General features: G+C 39.7%; 1 protein-coding gene across 3 annotated transcripts in view; it reads right to left on the reverse strand.

Annotated features, from left to right (window-relative positions):
• Window positions 1–24255, reverse strand: part of ASAP2 (ArfGAP with SH3 domain, ankyrin repeat and PH domain 2) — an 86305-nt gene extending 62050 nt beyond the window's left edge. For 2 of the 3 annotated variants that reach the window (XM_066314829.1, XM_066314828.1), the window contains exons 1-3: window positions 23957–24255; window positions 5337–5409; window positions 1241–1386 (exon numbers count right to left, since the gene is read on the reverse strand). In XM_066314829.1, the coding sequence (XP_066170926.1) occupies window positions 1241–1386; window positions 5337–5409; window positions 23957–24082 (345 nt within the window). In that variant the 5' untranslated portion in view covers window positions 24083–24255. The remainder of the gene's footprint in view (window positions 1–1240; window positions 1387–5336; window positions 5410–23956) is intronic. The other variant, XM_066314830.1, reaches the window with a different exon arrangement.
• Between the last annotated feature and the right edge of the window lie 357 nt (window positions 24256–24612).

A 24612-nucleotide genomic window follows, 5' to 3' on the forward strand; every position in this document is an offset into this window, starting at 1 on the left:
ACTGGAATTAATACATGATACAGAGGGAGCTTTAGTCAACAGAAGGTATCAATTAGAAGACCCATTCCATTTTCCTTTCCATAGGAGCTGCCTGCCCCTGTATGAGAGACTTGAGATAACTGACTCACACTGAATCAGGATGTCTCTTCTGGTACAGAATATAATATTTGTCCACCCAGAGAAGTTCAGATCTATGCAATCAATGCAAAATACATTTCCTTGTTGATAAATACATTTGTGGCTGTATTCATCAATATCATCATTGGGTAAAAAGAGAGGACAGCATCACAGAGTGAATGGAACTGCCCTAAATCCCATCAGCTGGAAACATTCCCCAAAGATGTGATTATGACCAGCTGGCTGCAAACTACAGACATTTGGTCTAGTCTCACAAAAGCATTTGATGTGTCTCCATGCCACTGATTTCAGCAGACACAGACTTTTAAATGCTCCTGGGAATCTGGGTCATTTCCCCTTCCTAGCTCCCGGTATAAGAGTTCTGTGAATTCAAGTAAATTTGGTACTTAAGATACGGGAAAGCTCTGTTCCATAGGATATAATCAGAATCTGTCCTTTTTGTACCCTCTGATTAATGTGAAATTGAGGCTGAAAATTCTCCATTTATAATTAAAAATTCCATTCTTCCATTTGGCTCCATCCCATTTGGCTCACCAAAGAGGCTTTTAAGACTTACTGGCTTCAGCTGGAGGATTGGTCCCCAATAGCTCCCCAGAGGATACTGTTGTTTTAGCGTTTTGCTTGATTTTGTTTCCCTGACTTACTTCCCTGAGAAGCAAAACCAGCCTTCCACAGCAACTAAAATCTCCTTTTACAAATACAAATGGAAAGTGGGAAAAAGTAAAGTAAAAACATCATGATCATACAGTAAATCAAGTTGGGTTTTGCTGGTTTCACAGTTTTAAAGTAAATTGAGGTGTGTGTTTTATAATGCATGTTTTAACAACTTTATTGTGGGAGGCTTTTAGGTGTAAGAAGTGTTGGAAGAAGGGGGTTTGTTCTGTTTCTGTTTTGTGGTGGTTTCTTTCCTGGTTTCTTTGGTTTGGGTAGAGTTTTGACTTCTGCAAGGGGAAAGCCTAGAACATGAGGTATTTTCATAAGCTGAGAATTTTTTAAGAAGTGGTTGCTAGAGCATAAATTATCTTCAATATGAAGAGCTATTATAATTCCGAAATACAGCCTTTGGCTTTAAAATTCCATGTTTTTCTTAAGCAATTCTTACCAGATTTTTGAAGAGTGCAGTTAATTCCTTTGTAAACACAGAAAATTTTAAAAACGCTGTTCCCAAATCTGGGTCATCCCTGCAAACACAGTTGCCACCAAACTTCTCCAGTGCTTGTGTATACTGTTCTTCATTTTCCACGTGAGCTTCAAAAAGAGCAAAACATGAAGACATCATCAGTAGATATAAGGTTATTGAAATCACAATTGAGGGTTTTTTTTAAAGGAAACAACTTTCCAGAGTTATTGCTAAAAATGTTTGCTTGATACAAAAAACAGTCATTATTTACAAATAACACTGATAAGCCAGAAGTATGACACATCTCACTAACTCTGGTTTGCATGTACCTATCCACATGTTGTACAAATGACAATGTGCCAAGATAAGACAAACATCTGACACTCTAGAAAGACCCATAGTATTTCTGCACTGTAGGAGAGACTTCATAACAACTCCCAACTCCTATAATGAACTTTCAGATTTTAGAGTCTTCTATTAACACTTTCTTATTTTAACTCTGTGCTATTATGTTTTACTGTGTGCTGAAAAACAAACAGAGGAGCTAAAGTGTGCTGGCAAAGTCTTAGATCTCTAAACAGAAGGCAATAGATCAAACACACTTGGGTCATCCTAGAGAAAAGGACTATAAACCACATTATGAAGGAAGGCAAAACCATACCCACATTACTTCTCTGATTCAGGGCAGCTGTGGAATATGAAGCAAATCCAAGCAATCTGCATTTACCACAGGCCAGTTCAGTTCTGAAAGGAGCTCTGGTTCATGACAACCAGATTCCTTTCTGAGACAACAAAACCAGAAGCTCTGCCCTAGAAGTTGTCCAGTGGTCCTGGGCTACACCAGGACAATTCATCCAGCACACACCTAAAATCAACGTTCAGAAAGCTTTGAGTTGCACATGTTGGGGGGATATTCAGCCCAGGACATGAGAGGAAATCTAGGCATAAAATAAATTCCCCTGATTCAAATATAAAGGAAATCTGAGAGGCTTCAGTCTTAATTACTTTGCCCAAGTGGTTTACTCCTAGGTCACCAGGTTAATTGCCTGTTTAGACAGGCATAAAAAGTCCCTTTGGCAAAAGTCAATTTGATCTGTGGAATAAAACAGAAACAGAATGTATTTCTGAACCCAAGTTTAGTGACCATGTCAAGCTTGAGCATGTAGACAAAGCACACCAAGTGGGCACTTAAGAAAGTTAACATTGCCTATTTCTTATTCTAGCTGTAGACAATTTCTAAAGCTTCAAAGGAAGTCAAGAAAAAAACAAACAAAAAAACAAACTCCATAACCTAGAAAACAAATTATGCATTAATAAGGACAAAGACTGTCTTGGTCATTACATGAGACTAGCATAAACCTTGGAGATTATTTAGAGAGGATTAATCTGTTCAAACAAGCATTGATTCAGTTTCATTTCAAGCCCATTTGTACACATCAACACATTAATATCCAAAGAATTTTTGATACTATGTCCTTTCCCAAATTACAGTGAATTAGTTATACAACCCATTCAATAAACTTTTCATGCTCCAGACTAAAAGCTAGCCTGTGTGTTCATGTGTCCTCTATGGACAGCCATTCAAGAACTTTGTTTCTCAAATAGCAACAAATTTTCTCCAGTTTCCAACATATGAAACAAAAACCTCTGCAGAAGTGGTAAAACACCATTTAATTAAAGACGCTTAAATTAACATAATGTACACAAAGAATGGAAATTACACCAACAGTATTAATTCTACAAGTCTTTAACTTGGGCACTTGAATTTGCAGCCTGTGACTTCAATTTGCAGCCTATAGTTTGCAGATAGCTATTACATTTAAAAAGTGAGTACTATCACCAAAAGTTATTTCTTTTCCTCACCATCAACAGCAAGGGCTGAGTACTCAGCAAAAATTTTGCTGTAGAGTCAAGTAAGGATGGTCAACTAATTCTATTGTGTGACATATATACAGCTGAACAAGCTTTCAGGGAACTGGCACAGGCAGCAAAAATGAGGATATGGCAGGTCACAGCTCCCCTTAGATCTCACATCTACCCAGTAAGGTGAATTATTTCCACACTGCTTTCTGCATTCTTGGTGCTTCCTGCATCCAGCTTAGCTTACATGAACCCAGGTGAGAGAAGAGGTCAGGCCACAATCCCTACAGCAAAAAGAGAAAGCTACCCCTGCAAGGTGAAAAGGCTGATACCTTTAAGTGTTATGGTTAGATGTGCAACTAGTAGCTGAGCCATGCTGACTTTTTACCCGAGGAAACAAGGACAACACCCATTCCACCTGGCACCCCCAGGAGTCTTCTATTCCCCAGCATCCCAGGAACTGCTCTTCTGGATTCTGAGACATTCGCCAGAATGCTGATGGTAGTTTATTGCAGCAGTACTATTAACTGAGCTGGTACTCCCCACATGATTCTGAAGAAAACAAAAAACTACTTTTCTCATGGAACCCTCCAAAATACTCTTCCTGTTCTATGGTGTATTCCTGACAAATTTTAAAAGTTTATCTACAAACAAAAAGTATGAAATCCATCAAAATAAGAAACTTGATCCAGTTTTGAGGGTTTAGAGGCTTTCTTTAAGTAAGAACCCAGGCTATGTACAAATTCGGAGTCACTAGGTAATCCTTAGTAATGGTTTGTTAACTCTCACATTAAAAAAGAAAGACAAAACATGTATATTAACTATTTAGGGAACCTATACTAAAAATCCAGTCACTGTACTCTTCTGAGTGTAGGACCATGGGATTTGTTTTGCAAAAAGAAACTCCAGGGGTTGACAAGTGGCTTGGTTAGTGATGTTTCTGCTGGTGGAAGATGAATGCCTCCAAACCTTTCTTGTCAAGACTGAGTGGACAGCACAAATTTAAAACACAGGCAAGGTACTGACTTTATGCAAAGACTCTTGTTACAATGCTCTAACAGGTACCCTGATTATGAGGCACAGTCTAGCACTCTAGAATACAATTAAAAAAACCCTCAATAGCCAAAAAAAACCAGCCAAGCAAGAAAAAGAAGAGAAGAAAGGATGCCAAATCAATGGAACAGCTCCTGATGAATCTTAAACTGGACTCTCCAAATCCAAAGATAACAGCTTTACAACATTCGACAAGGAACTTCCTTTCAATTAGCTGAGATGAATTATACCACAACAAGAGTTCTTGTTCTAACCTTGTCTGAACACCACCATGATCACAAGTTCTGTCAGATATTGGTGGCTCTCCAAGGTTGACAGGCCTATCTATTTTGCATTTAATATAGGTTTTGTTAGCTCTAATTGCTGTGAACTGCACAGTGAGAACAAAAGCCAACCAAATGCCATTTCTTATGCATAAAAACAAATGCTGTTTCTTATTCACAAAATTCTGCTGATCCACAAAAACAAAAGCTTCGGTAATTTTTTTCAAAGAAGATAAACATACATAACCCTAAGAGATTGGCACACATTTAAAAATGCATACAGCAATAGTTCTTTGTATTTTATACAGCATTGTAAGAAAAATATCTGATTTTTTACACCATGACAATAAAAAGTTGCAGCTCATCAGCTCCTCTTGTCATGAAGTTCTCAACATACATAAGTGGAAGCCACCAGGGAGACTGAGGTTTCACAAAGCAGTAGATCAAATGTAGCTTCTTATTGCTGCCAAAGGGAGGTAATTTCACCCCCTTACACACTCATCTTTTGAAGATACACATGGCCCTACCACTTCAGGTGCTCACTTAATCCCAATTAAGTTGATCTCACTGCATATGCAGCTTTATACAAGCTTAAAAACTCACCTAGGGATCTGCCAAGCAGCAGGCATGACAGAGGGAGCAGGTAGACTACATCCAGTGAGAAGAGGAGAGCACAGCTTCACCACTTGGTACCAATATGGCAGCAAAAGAGGTTCAGCTACCCCACAATATCTCATCCTTACTGAGGTCATGATCAAACAGCTAGTTCAAGATTGCCATTTAAAATGCACATATTTCTCTTCTCAGAGTTACCAGTATAACTCTTTCTGATTCAGTATGACATCTGAGCGCTTAAATCTTCCAATTTCACCAATATAAACTAACAGGAATTATGTACTTACCCAGACCAGATAAATTTATGGCTTTGACAGATTTCTTCATTTTATAGAGAACAGTCCGGTCAACATCCAGAGCCTAAAAAAAAAGAGAAAAACATAATAGTGGATTGTCCTTTGGCAAATTTCTGCCCTGGAAACCTGCTGCAGTTACAACTATTACACAGTTAACTTTATTTGCATAATTAATAAATTACTTGCCATTTGCTTCCACCCCCATCCATGCAACCTATTCTGACCCCTTGCCCAAAAAAACACCTCCTCCATCCCTGGCTGGTGACCAGCACCACGTACACTCAGCAGGAAACAATTTACACACTATCATCTTTCCATGCTAAATTATTAAAGAAGCTTAAAACAGTTTTCACCCATCATTTGTTCTGGCATTGCTGGAGAAACGAGCAATATCACTTCCCCAGGCAGAATATTGAAAATGGAATTTAATTTCAGTTTTCCTGGATAATTTAGTTAATTGCATTCTCAACTATGTGAACTTTCTAACTGCTGTGCTGAGCAAAATAAATTGCATATCTCTCAGATATCTTTTACACAGTTTAACACTAGGCTAAGCTTTCCCCAACATTGTATAAAATTCAAGTTTAAATCTTGCCCAGAATGCTCAAGCACTTATAATCAATTTGTTTCAAAGAAAGGAGTAAAAGCAGGCAACCATTTTGCTTACTGAAGTGAAATATGAGCAGGCTAAAAATGTGGAATTGTTCCAGAACAGAGAAGCAGAATTATGGTTATACAAATTAATTACAAAAATAAAAAGTTGTGAAACTTGAAGAAAATATAGTTTCCAGAGATGGTGATGTCTTTAGACCCCACTGAAGAACAATACTGAACACTACAAATTGTATTATGCCAAGAGCTGTTTAGCATGATACATGATAAAACAAAGAAAACCCACAAAATTAATTCCAGTTTTCATTCATAACATTTCAAAGAATTGCAACAGTTACACATCTGACCTACCATTGTTTTATTGTTAATCATTTGTGTAAGAGACACAATGTGAAAAAGCCAGCCCCTAGGAATCCATCCAATTATTTTAAATATAATTAATATTTAATAGTGAATGCAAAAAGAAGTATTAAGCCCCCTGATTCTGGTAGTATTCTTAAACTGAATCTATTTAGACTCAAACAGCTGAACAAAATCTTCACATTATTCCATGGAAACCAAGCAATTTAGACAGTGCCTTAACATTAATGGTTACAGCACTGTGGTACTGCTATAACCATTGGAGGTTTTACCTCCAGCATCTCTATAGCTCACATCTGAAACATATTAGTAGGAGAATGCAGAGACCTTTTCATCAGGAATTCTGAAGTACAGAGGAAGGGGAAAATAAAACAATCTAAGCAAGCCCATAAAAGCCATGCCTGATCTGTTTACCCTCTTCAGCAACTTGCATTCCATCTACTAAAACAAGTCTGTATCTAGTGTGATCTTCAAAGTTAGATTAGTCACCTGTTTAGATGGGAGTACATGAAGTTAATTCCCTCATTGTATATTTGGTGATTTCTAAAAATAACCCCAGAAAAGCAACCTCAGATCAGCTGCCTACAGAGGAATAATTTCATTGATGGCTGCATCAAAGGGCAATCACTCTCTTAGAGTCCAAGTGAAAGGAATGTCTCCAAATACAAGCAAAACAGGCAAAAGTCGAAAGAGAAGGCTGACAGCCAGAGACTTCAAACTTACAAATTCAGTTCTCAGCTAAGTCTTAGATTTGTGTGTGCAGCTGAGAAAATACTAAATATTTGCACCTTAGTTTGGGGAAGATAATTCTTAAGGAAGAGAAATATTGGAAGAATAAATGCATGGGATTAATTGTATTACCATGGTCAGGGATCCAGACTGGTCTTTGAGTTCATAAAATCCTCTCGCCCAAGACTGCCTCAAACTCCCAGTAAAGAAAGAAAGAAAGCACAAACTCCCAGTAAGGAAAAAAACTCAAATCCTCTTCCTTAACTAAAGTCATCATTTTGGTTTGAAGCTACCCTCAACCAACTTCCACTTTCACCAGGATCAGGCAGCAGAGGAACAAACCCACAAGGCACAGCATAACCAGAGTCAGACAGAAATGGCAGCTAATGCCTCTAATACACCAGTGCCAACTCGAGCATCACCCCCCCATTTCACAGAGCTGGTCCACATAAAATTCAAAACAAAGGATAATGGGGAAAATATCCCACTGACAGTATCAAGGACAGCACAATAAGCAAAACCTAAAACCTTAATTGTACAGGTCAGGCTTTTTTGGGTCCTGTCTTCATTCCCTGCTGGTCTTTTCAGCTGTGTCAGTGCAAAGCTCTACCTGAACCTTAACAAACTGACTAGAAATTGGGGGGGAAAATTCCGTTTTGGAAAGCTTTCCAAACAGGAATCAAGGAAAACAAATACCTAGCCCTTTGAAGAGGGACCTGGATATATTTATGAAATACAATTACTATGTTTCCAACTGTAGTAAGAAAACCACACTTGCTCTTGTAGGAGGTTTTGTCTATTCCTCCCTCCCTCGGTGCAATCTTCCCATAGTGTGTGACATTTAACACTGCCTGTGTGTGCCTACAACCAATGGGCAAAATACTGAAAAGCTTTGCATCTTTAATACTGTATTTCAGTCTTGCTTACAGACCAAAAAATAGAGAGGAGGACTTTGCCCTTGTTTAATTGAACACAATTGAAATTGGTGTTTATTCACATCTAGTGTTTCAAAGGAGTCATTTCAGTATAAAACTTGAAAATGTCAGCTCCTTGTCTTTAGTGCTGTTCTTCATATTTCATTGTCCTTTTCTTTGTCCACATCTTAGCACTGGAAAACCAGTTTTAAATCCAGCTGTAGCTTCATTACAGTTCACATTTCTAAGCTTGTGTTTGTTTCATGAATATACCCACACTATACCAATGCACACAAATGCATCAAAATGCACCCTAATTCAACTTCTTCGTGCATTCTCAGTAGTTTCAGAAACAAGGAATTTTGAAATTACTTCAGATGTTACATATAATAGCATTTCTTTTTAATTTGCTTAAAATACCCAGTGAAATCCTGAACAAGAAGAAAACTGACAATGTATTTCACATGGTGGGATCATTCTGTCCTCGCATGAAAAATTTCTAGTTTTGTCTCAAAAAACTCTGTTGTAAGACTGCTTACTCTAGCATTTGTTTCAACACAACTGAGTCTAGGAGGCCACATAAATAATTTTCATGGTCCCACTCAGCTTCTACTGATGAGCACTCAAACTTCTCTATTGCTAAAACAAATAAATATAGCTTTGACTTAAAGGGGAAAAAAAACTTTTCTACAGTACATAAAGAGTCGCATTATTGTGGAAGTGGTGTTATGCACGTGAACTGAAACAGAAACTTGAAAGTCACCTTCTTGAGTGTGTCCTTGTCTGTGCAATCTTTTTTCCAAATACAGTATTTATGTCTTCTGTTCATTTACAATCATGTGATTTCTGATGACAATCTGATGAAAACACTTTTTAAGGTAAATTACTTTATAATCAGAAGTATACTAGGGAGGGGAACAAGCATATCAAAATCAAATGTGGATTTTTAAAGGAACACAAGACAGAGGACTCAAGATACCAGCGATAAGTAGCAAAGCTTTTTTCCACATGTAGGAACAAGGTCCAGTTTCACTTGCCAAAGGCCAATTTCCATTTTTGCTGCTTCAAAGGTTTCTACTTTGAACAGTAAAATGTGTCAACTAATTAGAACCAAATCCATCTTACCAGGAAGAAATCAGTCTGAGACTACTGAAACATCCTGAAATGCTATTTTACATCCTACTCTGTATGCCTCGATCTAAATAATAATAATAATAATAATAATAATAATAATAATAATAATAATAATAATAATTTCTGTTTAAGTCTGTTTCACATTGCCTAGAAAGATTTAAGCCCACTAGGGTATACAATTTTAAAATATTTGATTGTGCTGCTTCACCCCCCAAAAAAAACCAGAAAAGAAAAAGATTAGCATCAATCCCCAACTCTATATTGTCTAAACAGATCTGTGCAATATAGATGGTAGGCACAAAAGACTAATGTTTTATTTGCTCTTTCCAGTGGAGAGAGGAGAAACAAACTGTTCTATTATTAGCATATTTAACTGAGGGAGGAAAAATAGCAGGAAGACAGAAACTCAGAAACTGAACATCCCAGAGATGATTTTGGCACCTTTTACAGAGCCAAAGGGTACGGGGAAATCCAGGGCAGTAGAAGCATAAGAGGAGAGTCCCCAGGCTCCAGTATTTCATTAAGCACCTCTTGTTCCAAAGGTACAGCAGAAGTCTGGGTCTTTATCTCTACACAAGTCTTCTCACACTAGTGTCTTTTTTTTTTGTGGCCCAGAAAATAATTAATTCTCTGTGAAGCAATAGAAAAACAGCAATACTGGATCAGATCAACACTGCATTTAACCTGATATCCTCTATCAGGAGCAGCCAAGAGCAGATGTTCGGGGCAGCAAGCAAGGAAAAGCACGTACACATCCTTCCCCAGGATAATCCCTCAGTTTCCAGTAATGAGTTTAAAAACAAAAGAGCGAGATACTCTCAACCATAAACACTGCACAGCCCAACAGGCTATTCTTGAGAGAAACAAGAAGCCCAAATTTTCTCATTTCAGACAAGGGAAAGAAAAAAAATAATCCTGTCAGCATACCATTGGGAAGTAGTGACAGAGGAAGAGGAAGGAGCCAGCCATCACCTTTACTTTATTTATTATTTAAAACAGTTTAATATCTCTAACACAGCAGCTTCCTTTTGGAAAGTGTAAAAGTAACTATTTCACATTTTCAGCTATTTGGATGGAATTTTGCTGAGAGTATTCATACAACTGGATCTGAATTTGAGGAAAGTCTCAGGGTTACCATTTTGTAAAATAAGAGTTCATTGGAACAACCACAAAAAAATGCTTGGAAGTACTGTTAAAGCAGTAACAAAATTTTGAGAAATAAATCATCACGTCATTAGAAAAATTATCCTGGGGTCAGGCACTTACATGTTCTTCCCTATACTGAACACCTAACTGACAAATATACAAAAACATATTAACACACTGATATTTGATCTACTGTACACAGTTACCTTAACATTATCTCTTTAAAACAAAACCAGATCTCATGCTTGATTTTAGCAATTTGCTTTAAAACATCGGGCTACTCAACAAGTCCTAAATCCTGCACTTCATCTATTCCAGTACTTCAGATAGTGCCAGAGGCTGCTGCAGATGCTGAACACATAGAGGAATATCCTTCCCCAAACCAAACGGGAACAGGAAGAAACTCGGTCAGTTAAGGAAAAGAGAGGCAATCAAATAGTTACTGTAGTGACAGCAGAACAAGACAAGGCTCTTGTGCTGCACTGGACTGGTCTTGTTTAAAAATTAACAGCAAGTTTTTTATACTTGGATCCAGGAAGCACAATAGCTTGGCTTTTCTGGTGTATCTTTACAGGCAATCTGATATTTGCGGTAATTAATCCTTGCTGACTCAAAAGATCAGAGATATCCACAGACATTCTGTCTCAGTTTGTTATTTTTCTACTAGAAATGAACTGTCAACACTGCTGGCTTCAATCCACTTTTCTGCTACAGAGGGTGGTAAAAAACCTTCCTAAATTATGTTATCCCTCTCCAGAATCATCTTTCCATTCTCCACTGTTATGTCATTTCCTCCTTCGATGTATTGGTTTCTTTTCTAAATCCTCTCCAGTTTCCTTCCACTGATCACCTTGCACATTCACAGAGGGACTGATACAAAGGGTGGAAAAAAACCCTTACAGGTACAGTCTGGGACAAGGCATTGTAGCGTCTGAATGTATCCTAGAACAACAGTAATTAAAAAAAAGACACTTCAATTTGGGGCAATTACTTGACTTGGAGTATGCATGTGAAAAACTGCAGTAGCTATGACAGTTAATTTGTATAAATAAGCTCTTTGGTGTGAGACCTGTCAGCTTAAAGACACTGAAGGTTCAGAGACAAACCTGCAAAAAAAGAACAGAGTTTCTGCAGAATCATCTCTGAAAGGTCCCTTTCCACAAAAATATTCTTTCTCCAGCATCTGGGTTCGTGGTTCTTGTGGGCCCAATGCCAAAGCAATCTGTTTAAACAAGCACTGGTGTATTTGGCAGAAGAATGTAGTAAACTGTTGAGCTAAGGATATGCATGGTGGAAAAAAGCAATACCACTGTGCTCGGGGAATTTAATACTTGAAAGTGCAAGGTAATTCTTCTGCAAAGGGAAATGATGGGAGAATTTGGCACTGCTTTGTGTTGTGTATAAAATCAGACCTGAGCATGACTTTGTACAATGCATTTATTAAAACAAAGAGGGGATGCCTAAAAACCAGAATTCTCTAACAGACCACCTGTATCAGAAGAGAAATACCAAATCAGAGGTTCAGAGATACAAAATGTTACATTATTAATACAAGTCACTAAATGAGACTGTTTCACACTAAACAAAACAGGCGCTGCACCTGTGTATTAATCGATTTCCACAGGCTTCCCTCACAACAAAAAATTAGAAATGCGACAGATACTTAACTGGGAAACTTAACTGGGAAACAGACATCAAGCATTTTTGTGAAATAAAATCTCATGCTTAGAGAAAGAGTGGAAGCTGCTTATGCCAACTGTTTCTCCAGAACACATGCACCTCCTGCATTAACTAATTTTTACACCGAGAAATACATTTTCCTTCTCCAACACTGCAGCTATCTGCTTTCAAAGACAAGATGACTGGACTTTAAATAAAGATATCATAAGTAATGTAATAGATTATGCACTTACTCTTTACAGTTGTTCATTTATGAACAGAGGGTGTGTAAATAAAACTCCCTTTTTTAATATTTAATTGTTGTTTATTCTTTCAGTTGTAGTAGCCAATTCCTGATATCCATCTCCATTTATTTAATATTACATCCTTCAACATCGTAAGATCTATCACCATGTAAAATAAAGTAACATAGGCAACATGATTTAAGTCTTGAATGGACGAGTAACATTTACCAACCCTTAACCCATGTCAGAATTCTTTGGTCCTCACCCTGCAAGAGACTTTTTTCTAACTTCATGTTTTTGCATTTCTGTGTGCTGTCATGATCGATCAAAGCAATTCATGGTTCAGAGTCCAGCTGCTGGAAGAAGTTGATCCTCACCCTCTATCACTCAACAGCATTATGATGAGCTGGCTGATGGGATTTTCCTTTTGCAGATTTTTAAATTCAGTAACTCTTTTCCCCAGTATTAAATCTTTTTAGACACCATCAGAAGCAACAAGAATTAATCTTTGCAGAACATAATGCCCTTTTATTCTGCACGTGATAAGCTTTCTGAAAAGAGAATTTTTAGTTATTTATGGGAGCAATTAACAAATCAAAACACTCTCACATACTCAAAAGTTCCCATATTAGTGGTCTAATTTGGAATTTGTAGACTTCAAAACCTCTACTTGAACCAGGCAGACACTCCTGTCACAATCTCTATCAAACAATGAAAACCTAAACAGTTTTGTTCCTGCCTATGTATGATGCACTTACTCTATGCTAAAAATGAGAACCTTTGCAGTGTGTCTTGCACAGATCAGATGGATGCCATAAACTGATCTATCCCCCCCATCCAACACTCCTTTGACTTCTTCTTCTTCTTTATGTATCCAATAATTCTAAAGACAAGAAATTAGCCTAGAAAAGAGTCTACAGCAACATAGCAAAATCAACTTCAGTCTTAACAGTCTTAACTCTGAGAGCTTCTTAACAGAAAAAAAAAAAAAAATTGGTGTCACAAACATCTCTGACAGACACATACAAGGTGTCCCTTCTGAAAGGGAACAGAAGGCACACAAACTGTATCTTGTTTATGACATACCAGAAACCCTTAGGACACCATATTCCCACAACAAAGAATGGCAGAGGTATCTAGAGGGGACTTCAGGAGAGTAAGACAAATCACCTCAAATGAACCAACTGTTCCTGGGGACACACAGAACCAGCTGTCAAAACAAGGTTCACCAGAGGTAAAGTACTGGACATCATCTCTCTATTATCAGGGTAGAAATTTATTAACAGCATGTACCTATAATACTAATGGTGCATTATTACACATAAAAGCCAATGTCAAATGAGAAAACTTATTTTCTCTTGAAACATTATAAAACTATTTCTGTTCTATAGTTGCTTCCAGACTTCAGCCTGTGATTTTCACTCCAGATTCTCTGTAATTCACTATACCTTTGAAAAACTCTGCATGGTCTCAGTATCAATACACTTAAATGAAAGAATGCATCTGAATTGCCATTCATTTTAGGTGCTCAACACAGAAATCACAGGACACTACTACAGTCTTGAAAGCAATGATCTTAAATTCTACTGGAATTTCAGCAGGTTTAAGTATAACTAAAATTAACAGTTCAGACATTCCTGTCACTAGAGACAGCTGCTTCAAAGTGTAAACAAATCATAAGTGATGCAATTATTAGTGTACCAAACAGTAGATATACAATACTCATTTACATAACATTGCTGCAAAAATAAAAGCTTTATCCCCAGAGTGGACTTTGGCAAAATAATGAGAGAGTTCATGTCATGGAAGGTATCTATAAAACTGAACAGATGGTACTTCTCTGTATCATCAATGAAGCATTAGAAAGGTAAACTCACACACAACTGTTACTTAAGAGAAGACATTACCTAAGACAAAGAACAACATTTAAAATTGAAGCAATTTAGAACAGAGAAGCATGTCCACGCCTATCAGAACTTCTGTTCTTAAATGAAATAGGGAAGAGCCACTGAATCAACTGATTGAAGCTGATTGAAGCAGAAGAGACAAATGGCTGAATGGAACCAAACATCGTGTGTGTGTCCTCACATCAGTGCCACATCCCTATGGCCTGGGGAAGGGAGGGCTGAGCCAAATGTGGCCACTCCATCCCTACAACAGCCCAGACTGGGCTGGAAATACTTGTCTGAAAAACTTGTCATCTACATCCAGACCATTTAAGCAACAGGAGAGATTGAACTAAGGAGAAGAATGAATGAAACCAAACAAAAAGCAGCTTACAAAAGATTTACTGCTTCAATGCTATTCTCATCAACACAATTAGCATCTAGTCTACACGGAGCTCAGAGTGTAGGAGGACTCTGCTGGCATTTTTTCTATCGTTGTGCAACACACACCTACAGTGCTGAAAAATAAACAAATTATTAAAAACATGTGCTTTGGAAAACTCCAAACTGCATGTTTTGCCTGTGACTATGGAGCAGGGTTTCTGTGTTTGCAAATGCTAAGGAAATTTCTACTCCTATTGCCATAGCCAAACAGTAATCCTGTTTGATTGAAGTGGCTTAAAATTATCATTAAATGCATTTGTTTCTGAGTTTACTTCCATAGAATACAGTCTAAGTTTCCTTGAAACTGCATATTCTAGGAAAGAAATCTTTCACTAACAATGAACAGAAACCAAAAAACATGAGAAAATAATCTGTAAGAACATCCACATCCCTTCAGTACCATTTTGCCTTCCTATATGCTTTTTAGATGTACTACAAAGCTTTAGGGATGTGAAAGTAATTTGTTCAGCTCTAATCACTTCAGCTGTTTTGATTCATCTATACACATACTTAGCATAATGCCCAGACAGAATTATACATTTCAGGCTACAACTACATTGATAATCTGATCTTTAATCAGGGCTAGCTGAGGGGTCCACAAACAGCAGATGGTTCTGGACACCACACTGCTCCAAGACAACAAGGAGCAGAATTTCAGCCTTCTCTCTAAGTTCTCTATTTCTTCTTGGTTTAACAAGTCAGATGCTAGAATTTCTACTATAACTTCTTTCATGTTAACTTTTACAGCCACCTCTTAAAGAATGTACTCCAAAGAAATACACTTCACTGCACAGTATGTCACTGACATAGTAAATATTTTTGTGAAGCAGAGTTCACACACACAAAGAAGCGAATTTTTCAAATTCTGTCCAACACCTACTCACTTGAAAACAAAGCCAACTACTTGAGATGAAAAGTACTGAATTACATCACCCAAGCTAATTTCCTGCAAAGCATCATTGCTCATAAGAAAAAGCCTGTTCAGTAACAATACTGTATCTCAGTTCCTTCATCCATAAATTCTCCCCTGTAAGGTAAATTAATTTCTCTTTCCAAATAAAATTTAGATATGTATAATATCTCATAAAGTCTGCATAATTATTAGTATTACATCACATTTTCTGGGGAACATACAGAATTCCTTCTTCCATTCCTAAACTACACAGTAGGATACAGCTAAGAGAGCACCATCATTCCCTGTCCTCCACCACTACCCCTTCCCTATATTCCTGCCCGTCTCCTTTCCACACGGCTCCTTTTCACATCAGCCCTGCCCCCACGTGCTCAGGCCTGTGTTTTCACCCTCCTTCCTGTGTGAACACTGCCACACTCCCTCTTCCTTTGCAGTTCCTGTCAACTCCAGTTCCTCAGAACTTCCTCAGACTTTTTATGCATTTCCTTATCCCCTCCTTAATGCTTCTCCCCAGATGGCAATTCCTGACCCTTCAATTCCTCATATGCCTTCACAGTACTTCTGCTTCTGGATAACTCTCTCAATTTGTTTTCAATTCCAATTTTCTTTTTTTGTTCTTCACATTAGACTGATCTCCATGCTACCTCTTAAACATTTCAGGTGCCCATTACTTTATGAGTCTTCCCTTTCTTGTGTTACCATTTTTTGTTGCTTCCCAGCCAAATGGACTTGACCACTTAATCCCTAGATTGATGTAAACTGCAGAAAAGAAGTCCATATTTACTTTAAACAAAAGAAGATTGTGGTCACCTTAATCACAGAAAATCTCACCTCTAATACTAAAACTCTTTGAGCTGCTGTCTCTGTCCCCACCAAGAGCAGCTGTACAGTAAACATTTTGCATACAGAGCTTAAGCTTCATATTAACAAACATGAGATTACATGGAGAAAAGGTTACCAAAACAAAGAGAAGAAGTCCTGCCCTCAATTTGCAGTAAAGTTAATACAAACAAACTTCAAGCTTCTGCTTGTTCCATAACTAGAACTACATTTTCCAGTTGGGTTAAAGGAAAAAAAAAGAAAAAAAAATCATTCACAGTTAAAATGGACCAAAGGAGAGATTTTAATGCTATACGAAACCCTGGTATAACAACCTTGTACAGCTTTACAAGTATGATTCTCAGTAATTCTGTTTTCCCAGAAGCAGCTTCCAGCACTACTGAAAGAGTAAACAAGGAGACACACAATTTCTCCTAATGTGAACCTCTTGAACATTTGACTACACTACAAATGTGAAAGCACTGGTGTCTTGAATAGCTGTAATTGCTGTAAATGCATGTTTAGAGTGTTTTTCAAGCATTTCTGGAAGCAGGAGGAGACCAGAACGTGCTTGCCACTCATCCAGGAATATTTGTAATCTTTGAGTAAGAACACCTCTCCTCAACTTAACAGTCATGGTCTGCACTTCTGCATTCATTGCAATACTTTTTTTTTAGATGCAAATATTTTTCCTCTTCTTTCCATTCCTGCCTGCCTTTTTAACCCTCTGTGCTACATCAGATATGCCAGTCTTCAGAGGGTTTGTCTGAAGCCCCAACAAACTGAGTGCTTTAAGTTCACAATTTTGTTTATTGCCTTGCTTACTTGCATCTCTATTCTCACCATCCATTCTGTCTTCTCCTACACTTTGAGCTCAAAAACTGCAGCAAGCATTTGTTTAGATTTGGCAATAACTACATTATCTTTAATATTATCACGTTCTAACAGCATATTATGTCTTCTTTTTCTCCTTGCAATTCTACGTGCTTAAGAGTGTTTTTGTTTCCTTTACTGCCTCCTGTCACTTCTAAAGAAACTTGACTTTCGCAAATTTGTACTGCATCTTTACACATATTCTTTCATATAAAACTTTCCTCTGAATACCTGTTTTTTTCTCCACATGTCTAACAGGCTCAGATAATCTGTGACATTCTTCCTGAGCTGTTTCAAGTCTGTAGATTTTCTCACAATTTTCCCCTTTCCTGGGATATTTAATGAACATTTTTCAGGCTTTATTACATGACCCCTTTGGTTCTATTGAACTCACCAGCTCTCAGTTTAATGACTTTCCTCCTATAGATAGACAGATGGATAGATAGATAGACACTTCACTTGTTTCCACAACTTGATTCTTTCCTTTAAACCAGTGATTCTCACATTAGCCCCTCCAGCTTCTGTATAAAAGTCAGGATCTTGGCTTCCCATGACAGATGCCTGACTCTAACATTACTTCTTCCCTCTCTAGCAACTTCACCAAGAATATAAGATTTATTTGGAGACAGCAAGGGCTGAGAACAAATGAAGGCTCTTGCCACTGGCACTTCCATGAGAGGAATTTCATCTCAGCATGAAGCCCACCTAAGCTCCAGTCATTGCTCCAGTACCTTGGACAGGGCTGGGGCCAAGGCAGGGACCTCCACAGACGTAGGACAAAGCAGCAGCAAGAGCTGTAGCAAAGGAGTTTCAAGAAATTAAGAAAGATAAGGAGACTGTAAATATTTTGAAAGCACAAAGAAGCCTGATACCCAAGACAAGAGAGGGAGGAGTTAGCCTAAATATGGCCAGACCAGACTTTGGTGGAGCTTTAAGTGGAAAAGTTGTTTCTGGGAAACTGGGGCAGACAGATTGTGTGGGCTGTCAAGAGTGAGGTTCAGAAGGTGCAGTGCTGGAGTTTACACAGGGAATGGTTGGATGTAATACATACACATACTCACATGGAAGATGGAAATCATAAAAATATAGTAGATTTAAGAGCTGAACTAAGTGCTTAATAACCACTACTCCAATAGATATGAATAAAAAGAAAACACTTCACAGTGTTCAGCTACTAACACACTGCACTAGTCAGGTGCACCAAGTTCTCTTGCATTTCTTCACCTGTATTGATCAGCCAGATCCACTTGACATGTGGACTGTCATGTAAGGACTCTGGAGCAGGGATTATGCTTTTGTCCTGTGACTTTGCAATGCCTTTCAGAATAAAGGCTTCATCTTTACCTAACACTGCTGCATATTATGGTATACAGAGAACACCATGAAGGTTAGAAGAGGAAGTGAAGGTGGATTAAACCTAAGCAGAAGTAGCTACTTTCTACATTACCCTCTTCTAGCATCAGCATGAAGTACACAAGATTCAAATAAGATGGTTCTGAAAAACACAGCAACATTATGGAAAACTCAAAACACAAAACCCCAATTAGTAAAATACTTTAGAAAGACAGATATTTTTCTTTATAAATCCATATTTTTCATTCATTCTCCTAGGAGGAACGAGAGCATTTGTTAATGTGAAGCAGATTCATCACCAAATGCACTAAGGTGATGTGCACAGAAATCTCTTTCTGTGGTTTGACACTGTTTTAACTGACTGCATGTTGATGTTAAAGGTTTAAGGTTTAAACTGTCTATTTGAAAATATGCACAAAGCTCCAGCTGAAGACATACAGTTTAGCTCCTGTATTTCTGCAATTTTCATCCTCTATATTCCTTTCAAAAAGAAAACAATTCCTACACTCCTTTTGAAATCATCATGCCTTTTGTGTTATAATGACTTTTCCAGAAACCTCTTTGGATGCTGATGACAGAGAATCATGATTCCAGAAAGGAAGCAGAAGTGGAACACAAAAAAAGTTTTAAACAACATGTATTTATGGAAGTGTATTTAGTAATGAGGTAAGAAAGTGTGCAAATATGTTCTACTAAAGAGCATGCTATAGTGGGTATAAAGATATATTTTATTAAAAAGAAACATCCAAGAAATCATAGTAAATTTCTCAAAATGCACTAAAGTATATGACACTTCCTACTGCTTCTCAACCTATACAGAAACACCCTCCTCATGTAACTTTGAAATGCAAGGCACATTCATCAACTATAGGAAAACAGAATCCAGGCCTATAAATGTAACCAGCAAAAAGTAAATATACATATGTATCCATGTATCCAGGCTCACATTCCTCCACCCTACCAAGCTGTTATTACATCTCCCCTTGTTAGCTTTGCAGAACCAAAATGCAGAAGAGAATATTACAGAATTGTACCATACAAGAGGGAATGAAATTCAATAAGCATCGATCCCTTACACCACTCCAAGCCAGCTGAAAACTGTGGATTGCCTTGGGTGGCAAGATGTTGCCATTTCTGATAGAAAATTGCATTATAAATGACAGGAAGAAAAGGCTTTGATACAGAAATGACATGTTGCATTTGCAAGATTGATAATTTTAAAAAAATTCTTAAAGTGTAAAATAACAGAATTATTGAGGTATAATCATCATGGAATGGGACCTATAAAACTCTCTACTCTTCAAGTAGAGACCTGAAATAACAAGTTATGCTTCTAACATTAATTCCTTGAGTGTTTTTTAAATAGACTGTAAGCAACTGAAACCTATTTCTATCCAGAGTACTAAAACCATCTTTGGTGCCACCATACTGCTTCTTTTGGTTGTACACTTTAAATATTTCCACCACATGTCTGTCCTCTCTACTTTTTAGAGCACATTTATCCCAGTGGCAACTGCCACTGTGCCGTGGAGATGCTCCAGTAACCTACTAAACTCCTCTTAGAGTTTCCATTCTCCTCCCTTCCCAGGGAAATCCGTGCATGCAGTGAACTTTAGGTAGGTGGGTAAATTTTGTACCTCAGTCCTGAACTGAGATGGAAATGTCCTCAGCACAGGGACTGTCTGCTACTCTCTGTTTACACAGTAGCCTGCAAAACTGCTCCCTATCCTACTTACTTGTCCAGCACTTGCCCCCAATAAACAGTCCAAAGATAAAACTTCCACTCTTTATTGTAAAACTTAACTCATGCTTAAAAAAAAAAAAAAAAAAAAAAAAAAAAAGTGGCACGATTAGATTCTAGTCATTCAATTACTCATTACACTAATTTCTAAAAATCTTTTAAATTATCACAGTTACTAGAACCACTTTGCAGATTTCATTACAATTTAGGGACTATTTTATTTTGCTTACAGCATATAAAAGACAGAAGTGTGTGTTCTAAGTAACAGCATTACTGAAACCAGATTTTTTAGCATTCATAATGCATGGTCACCACAAATTTTTGGATCCTGTGACCTTTAATAGAAACAGACAATTAAAAAGGCTGCAGTTGTCAGAGCAGATTACTGATTTCAAGCAATCCCTCCCCCAATCATGTGACCATGCTCTGCACTCTATCAATTAAAACTTATTTAATCTTAGTCACTATCACACATGTAAAGATTCAACAGTAACCTGTAAGGGCCTGAGACATATTCCTCACGAACAATTTTGTTTCAGAAGAAGTGAAATATTCCCAACATTTTGCTAAACATGTTAGCATCCTAATCCAAGAACAATGCAGAAATTATATGATTCCTTTTCCTTTGAAATCACTTTGTGTTCCACAAGCATGGCTCTCCTAATCCCTTTTCCACTACTGAGAGCAAAGAAACAGATTCAGCAAAGAATCAGATGCTCTTTCTGCAAGTGTTTGAACAGGCATCAGGCTCCCAAACTGCAATGCAGGTGTTTCTGTGATCTCAAAAGCCTTGATCCATGGTCTATAATCAGTGTATATAATCACATAAAGCAGTAAAACTGGAAGTATTTTCAATTGATACTAAGAATCAACCATACTGTGAAACTGATAGAGGTCAATTAATCCAAGTTCAGATTTAAGGCAATACCACTGCCCACAAAGATACACAGATAAATGATACATTTTTAATGGTCCAACATCTTACTGATTTCCTCACTTAACAAGCCTCTTCCACTCCACCAGGGAAAGCATCATTAACTAAACTTTTAAGCCACTATTAGATACCTGCTAATCAACAAAGACAGAATTACAAAACTAGTAGCCAGCAAAGTTAAGTGCAAAAGACATCCCAGTGGGATGTGAAGACATATCTGTGTTTGTGGACAGCTGAGTCAGTCACAGCAGCCTCCCACTCCTGTGCTTCTGCACTGCTCCCAAGGGAGCACCAGACTTGGGAGGCCAGAGCTGGCTTCATGCAGGCAGTTGAATATTCCATTCCAGAACCGGATTTTCTGGGAGTAGAAGAGACATCCTCTAAGTATCAGTATTAATCACTTAATTTGTTGATTTAATAAATGTATACAATATCCTGAGAACCAAAAATGTGTCTTCAGTTAATAAACTAGGTCTTACAGTCATTTGTTCAAACCAATGCATATACAAAGTCAGCAGTCAGCCAGTTTTAGTTTACCCATTAATTGCTTTAAAGTAACACATTCCCTCAATCATATACTATGGACTTCCCAGTCCCCAGAACTACACTGCCTGCTGCAAGAGAGCAGTGTGCTCTGGAAGCCAAGGCTTCACACCACCAGTGCCACTGCAAGTGCAGAGCTTCTTTGAATTCCCTGAACATTTTAGATGCATTCTGTAATAAGCTTTAGTTCACAACAAGTTGATGAGCTACTTCTTGTCCAGCTCCCAGAAAAAAGGTGCTGAGCCCTGACTTCCTATTACACAATTTATAGACAGCTTTTTATCCCAGAATCACATTTAACCTGAAAAACCAGGCACGTCATGCTGAAGGACTTGAGTATTTCCAAACCAAAGAAGTCTAAGGCTGAAAAAAAAATTCACCATTTTGAAACCATGAAAATATATTTGTTGTTCTTGACAAATTACAGAGAAAAAGATTCAGTAGTCAATTCCACACATGCTTTCAGACACCAGCACAAACAGACAGGAACTGCTGATATTTTGCCAGAAGTGCCAGAGAGATCAATACCATTAACAACTACTGCCAGTCTCTGCAATCTCTCACCTCCTGCCTAGCAAACTTTACTAGGCTCATTCTTTATCATCATTATTGCTAAAGATAATTTTGTACTAAGATAGCAGACAGCATCTAATAGCAGAAACATGCAGATACAAAACAAGATTTCATGTTCTGCTTGAGTTTCATTAAAAATCAAACACCAATCCACTAAATTCCACTTACAGAAAAAAACTATTTTTTACAGTTAAACTGTAATAAAAATCTCTAAATCTCACAAAACTTCTTTTGACCCAGATACTTATACCAACTTCGATCTTGTATTATTCAATTATTAAGGAGTTCTACCTCACAATTAAAATTATTCATTACTATAAATATTCAGGTAGAGGTTGTCTTTGTTACAGAATTGTTGGTCTTAAGACTATTGGGTTAATAAAGCATAATTAAATCCAGGCATTTAAGTGCAAGCTTGCAGGGCAGAAAATTACCTCAGGAACAAGATTATTTTGAATTCAACTCCTTGCTGTAGTGGTTTTGGGAACTGGCAAAACAGGAAAATCCTGAAAAGGGTGTTTAAACACCTAACCTGGGTTTTGTTCACTTAAGACACGTTAATAATCCATTGCTAGTGGCACTTCTTTTGTAAGAAGGGACATCAACAACTGACAAGATTCTTTTTGCTGAACAGGCTGTTTTTAAAATATATGCTTACTGCAAAACAATTCAACTAAACACACACTGTAAGAACTGATGTAACAGGTAGATGGAGCAAATTAATCTGCAGCACAAGTAAGGCTCCCCCCTCCTACAAGTTACCTCAGAGAAGCTGCTAGAGGAGTCAAGATACACAGACGCTTCTCATTTCATTGTGCGTGTATGACTGCGATATGGAATGTGCTCTCACTGTGTTCAGACCTGTCCCAGATTTCCCTCTGATTTGAAACAGGAGGGAAAAGAGCCTCCCTCTCCCGAGTGCTGGCAGATATTCCCCGTGGGAGAGAGAGCGGGCTCTCCCCATGAGGTTCAACAGCACGTTCCGAGTATCTTTAAAGACAGAGGAACACCCGGTGAGACAAAAGCGGCTCCCGGCAGGCACCCGCAGCCCGGCCGTCCCGGAGGAGGCAAGGAACAGGAGCCGGGAGCCCGCACACCGACGGGCGGGCACGGCCCTGAGGGAGCGGATCCCCGGGGAAGGCGGCCTTAAACCCTATGGCCCGGGGAAGTGCGTTTAAATTTCTGTGTGCGGGAACTGGAAAGCGGATTAAATCCCACCTGTGCCCGGAGGCAGGCAGACACACACACTCAAGGAAAGGACAAACAGGGAAAGCCGAAGCCGCACGCGGCAGCTGGAGAGGCCAAGGCGGTTCAGGTGTCGCTGGGAAGGAAGGGGCTGACGGAGGAGACTGCCGAGTTCAAGTTCCACCCCCCAGTTACGGGGAAAGCGGGCGGAACCGCCCGGATCGGGGCTCCTCGGGCGTCGGGAGGAGCGAGAAGCGACGGCTCGGGCGGCCCCAGCTGAGGGCGGCGGGCGATCGCGCCCCGCCGTGCGCTGGGGGCGGGCGGAGCGAGAGCCCCGCGGGCCGGGGGAGCGGCGCCCCGGCCCTTCCCCCGCTCCTTTTCTTTCCCCTCTCCACTCGGGCGAGCCCCATTTCCTCCGAGCGGCAGCCGAGGGCGCTGCTCGGGGCCGGGCGGGAGAGGGAGCGGCAGGAGCCAGCGCCGGTAGCGCCTTGTTCTCTGCAGCCAGGCCAGAGAGGGCTGCGCGCCCCGCGCCCCCCGCCCGGGCTCACCTCCTCGATGGCCGCCACCGTGTTCCTGCACTGGGCCATCCGGGTGGTGAAGTTGGAGGCGGTGGGTGACTTGTAATCCTCATTGGTCTCGGACACGAATTCCGACACGGAGATCTGGTCCGGCATGGCGGGGCGGGGATGAGCGAGGGGAGGGAGGGGGGAAAGCAGGCGGCTGCAGGGGCAGGGAGGGGAGGGCGCAGGGGGGGCTCCCCCTCACATCGCTCGGCAACCGGCGGCGGCGGCAGCGCCCTCCTCGCAGCCCCGCCGTCTGGAGCGGTGTTGTTCCTCCGCCGCCACACAAGGAAATTCCCCGCACCCACACTCCTCCTCCCGCTCCTCCCGCGCGGTCACGCAGCACCGGGGGCCGGGCACACGCCCAGCCGCGGGCGCTGCCTCCACACCCCGCCCTCCCGCTCGCTTTCTCCCGCTCGCTTTCCTCCTCCTCCCTCGCTCCTCACTCGCCGGCGGGGCGGGGGCGCGGCCCCTGCAGCCCCCCGAGCGGACCTGCTGCCGCGCTCTCGCCGCCGGCGCCCGCCCTGGGAAGATGGCGGCCCCCTCCCTCTGCCGCCCTCAGTCCGTCCTCCCCGAGCCCCGAGGGGAGAGGAGGTGGCAGGCGCCGGCTGGGTAATCCCGGCGACAGGCAGGACGGATCCAGC

The sequence above is a fragment of the Sylvia atricapilla genome, chromosome 3 (assembly GCF_009819655.1).
Source record: "Sylvia atricapilla isolate bSylAtr1 chromosome 3, bSylAtr1.pri, whole genome shotgun sequence".
NCBI classification, from domain to species: domain Eukaryota; kingdom Metazoa; phylum Chordata; class Aves; order Passeriformes; family Sylviidae; genus Sylvia; species Sylvia atricapilla.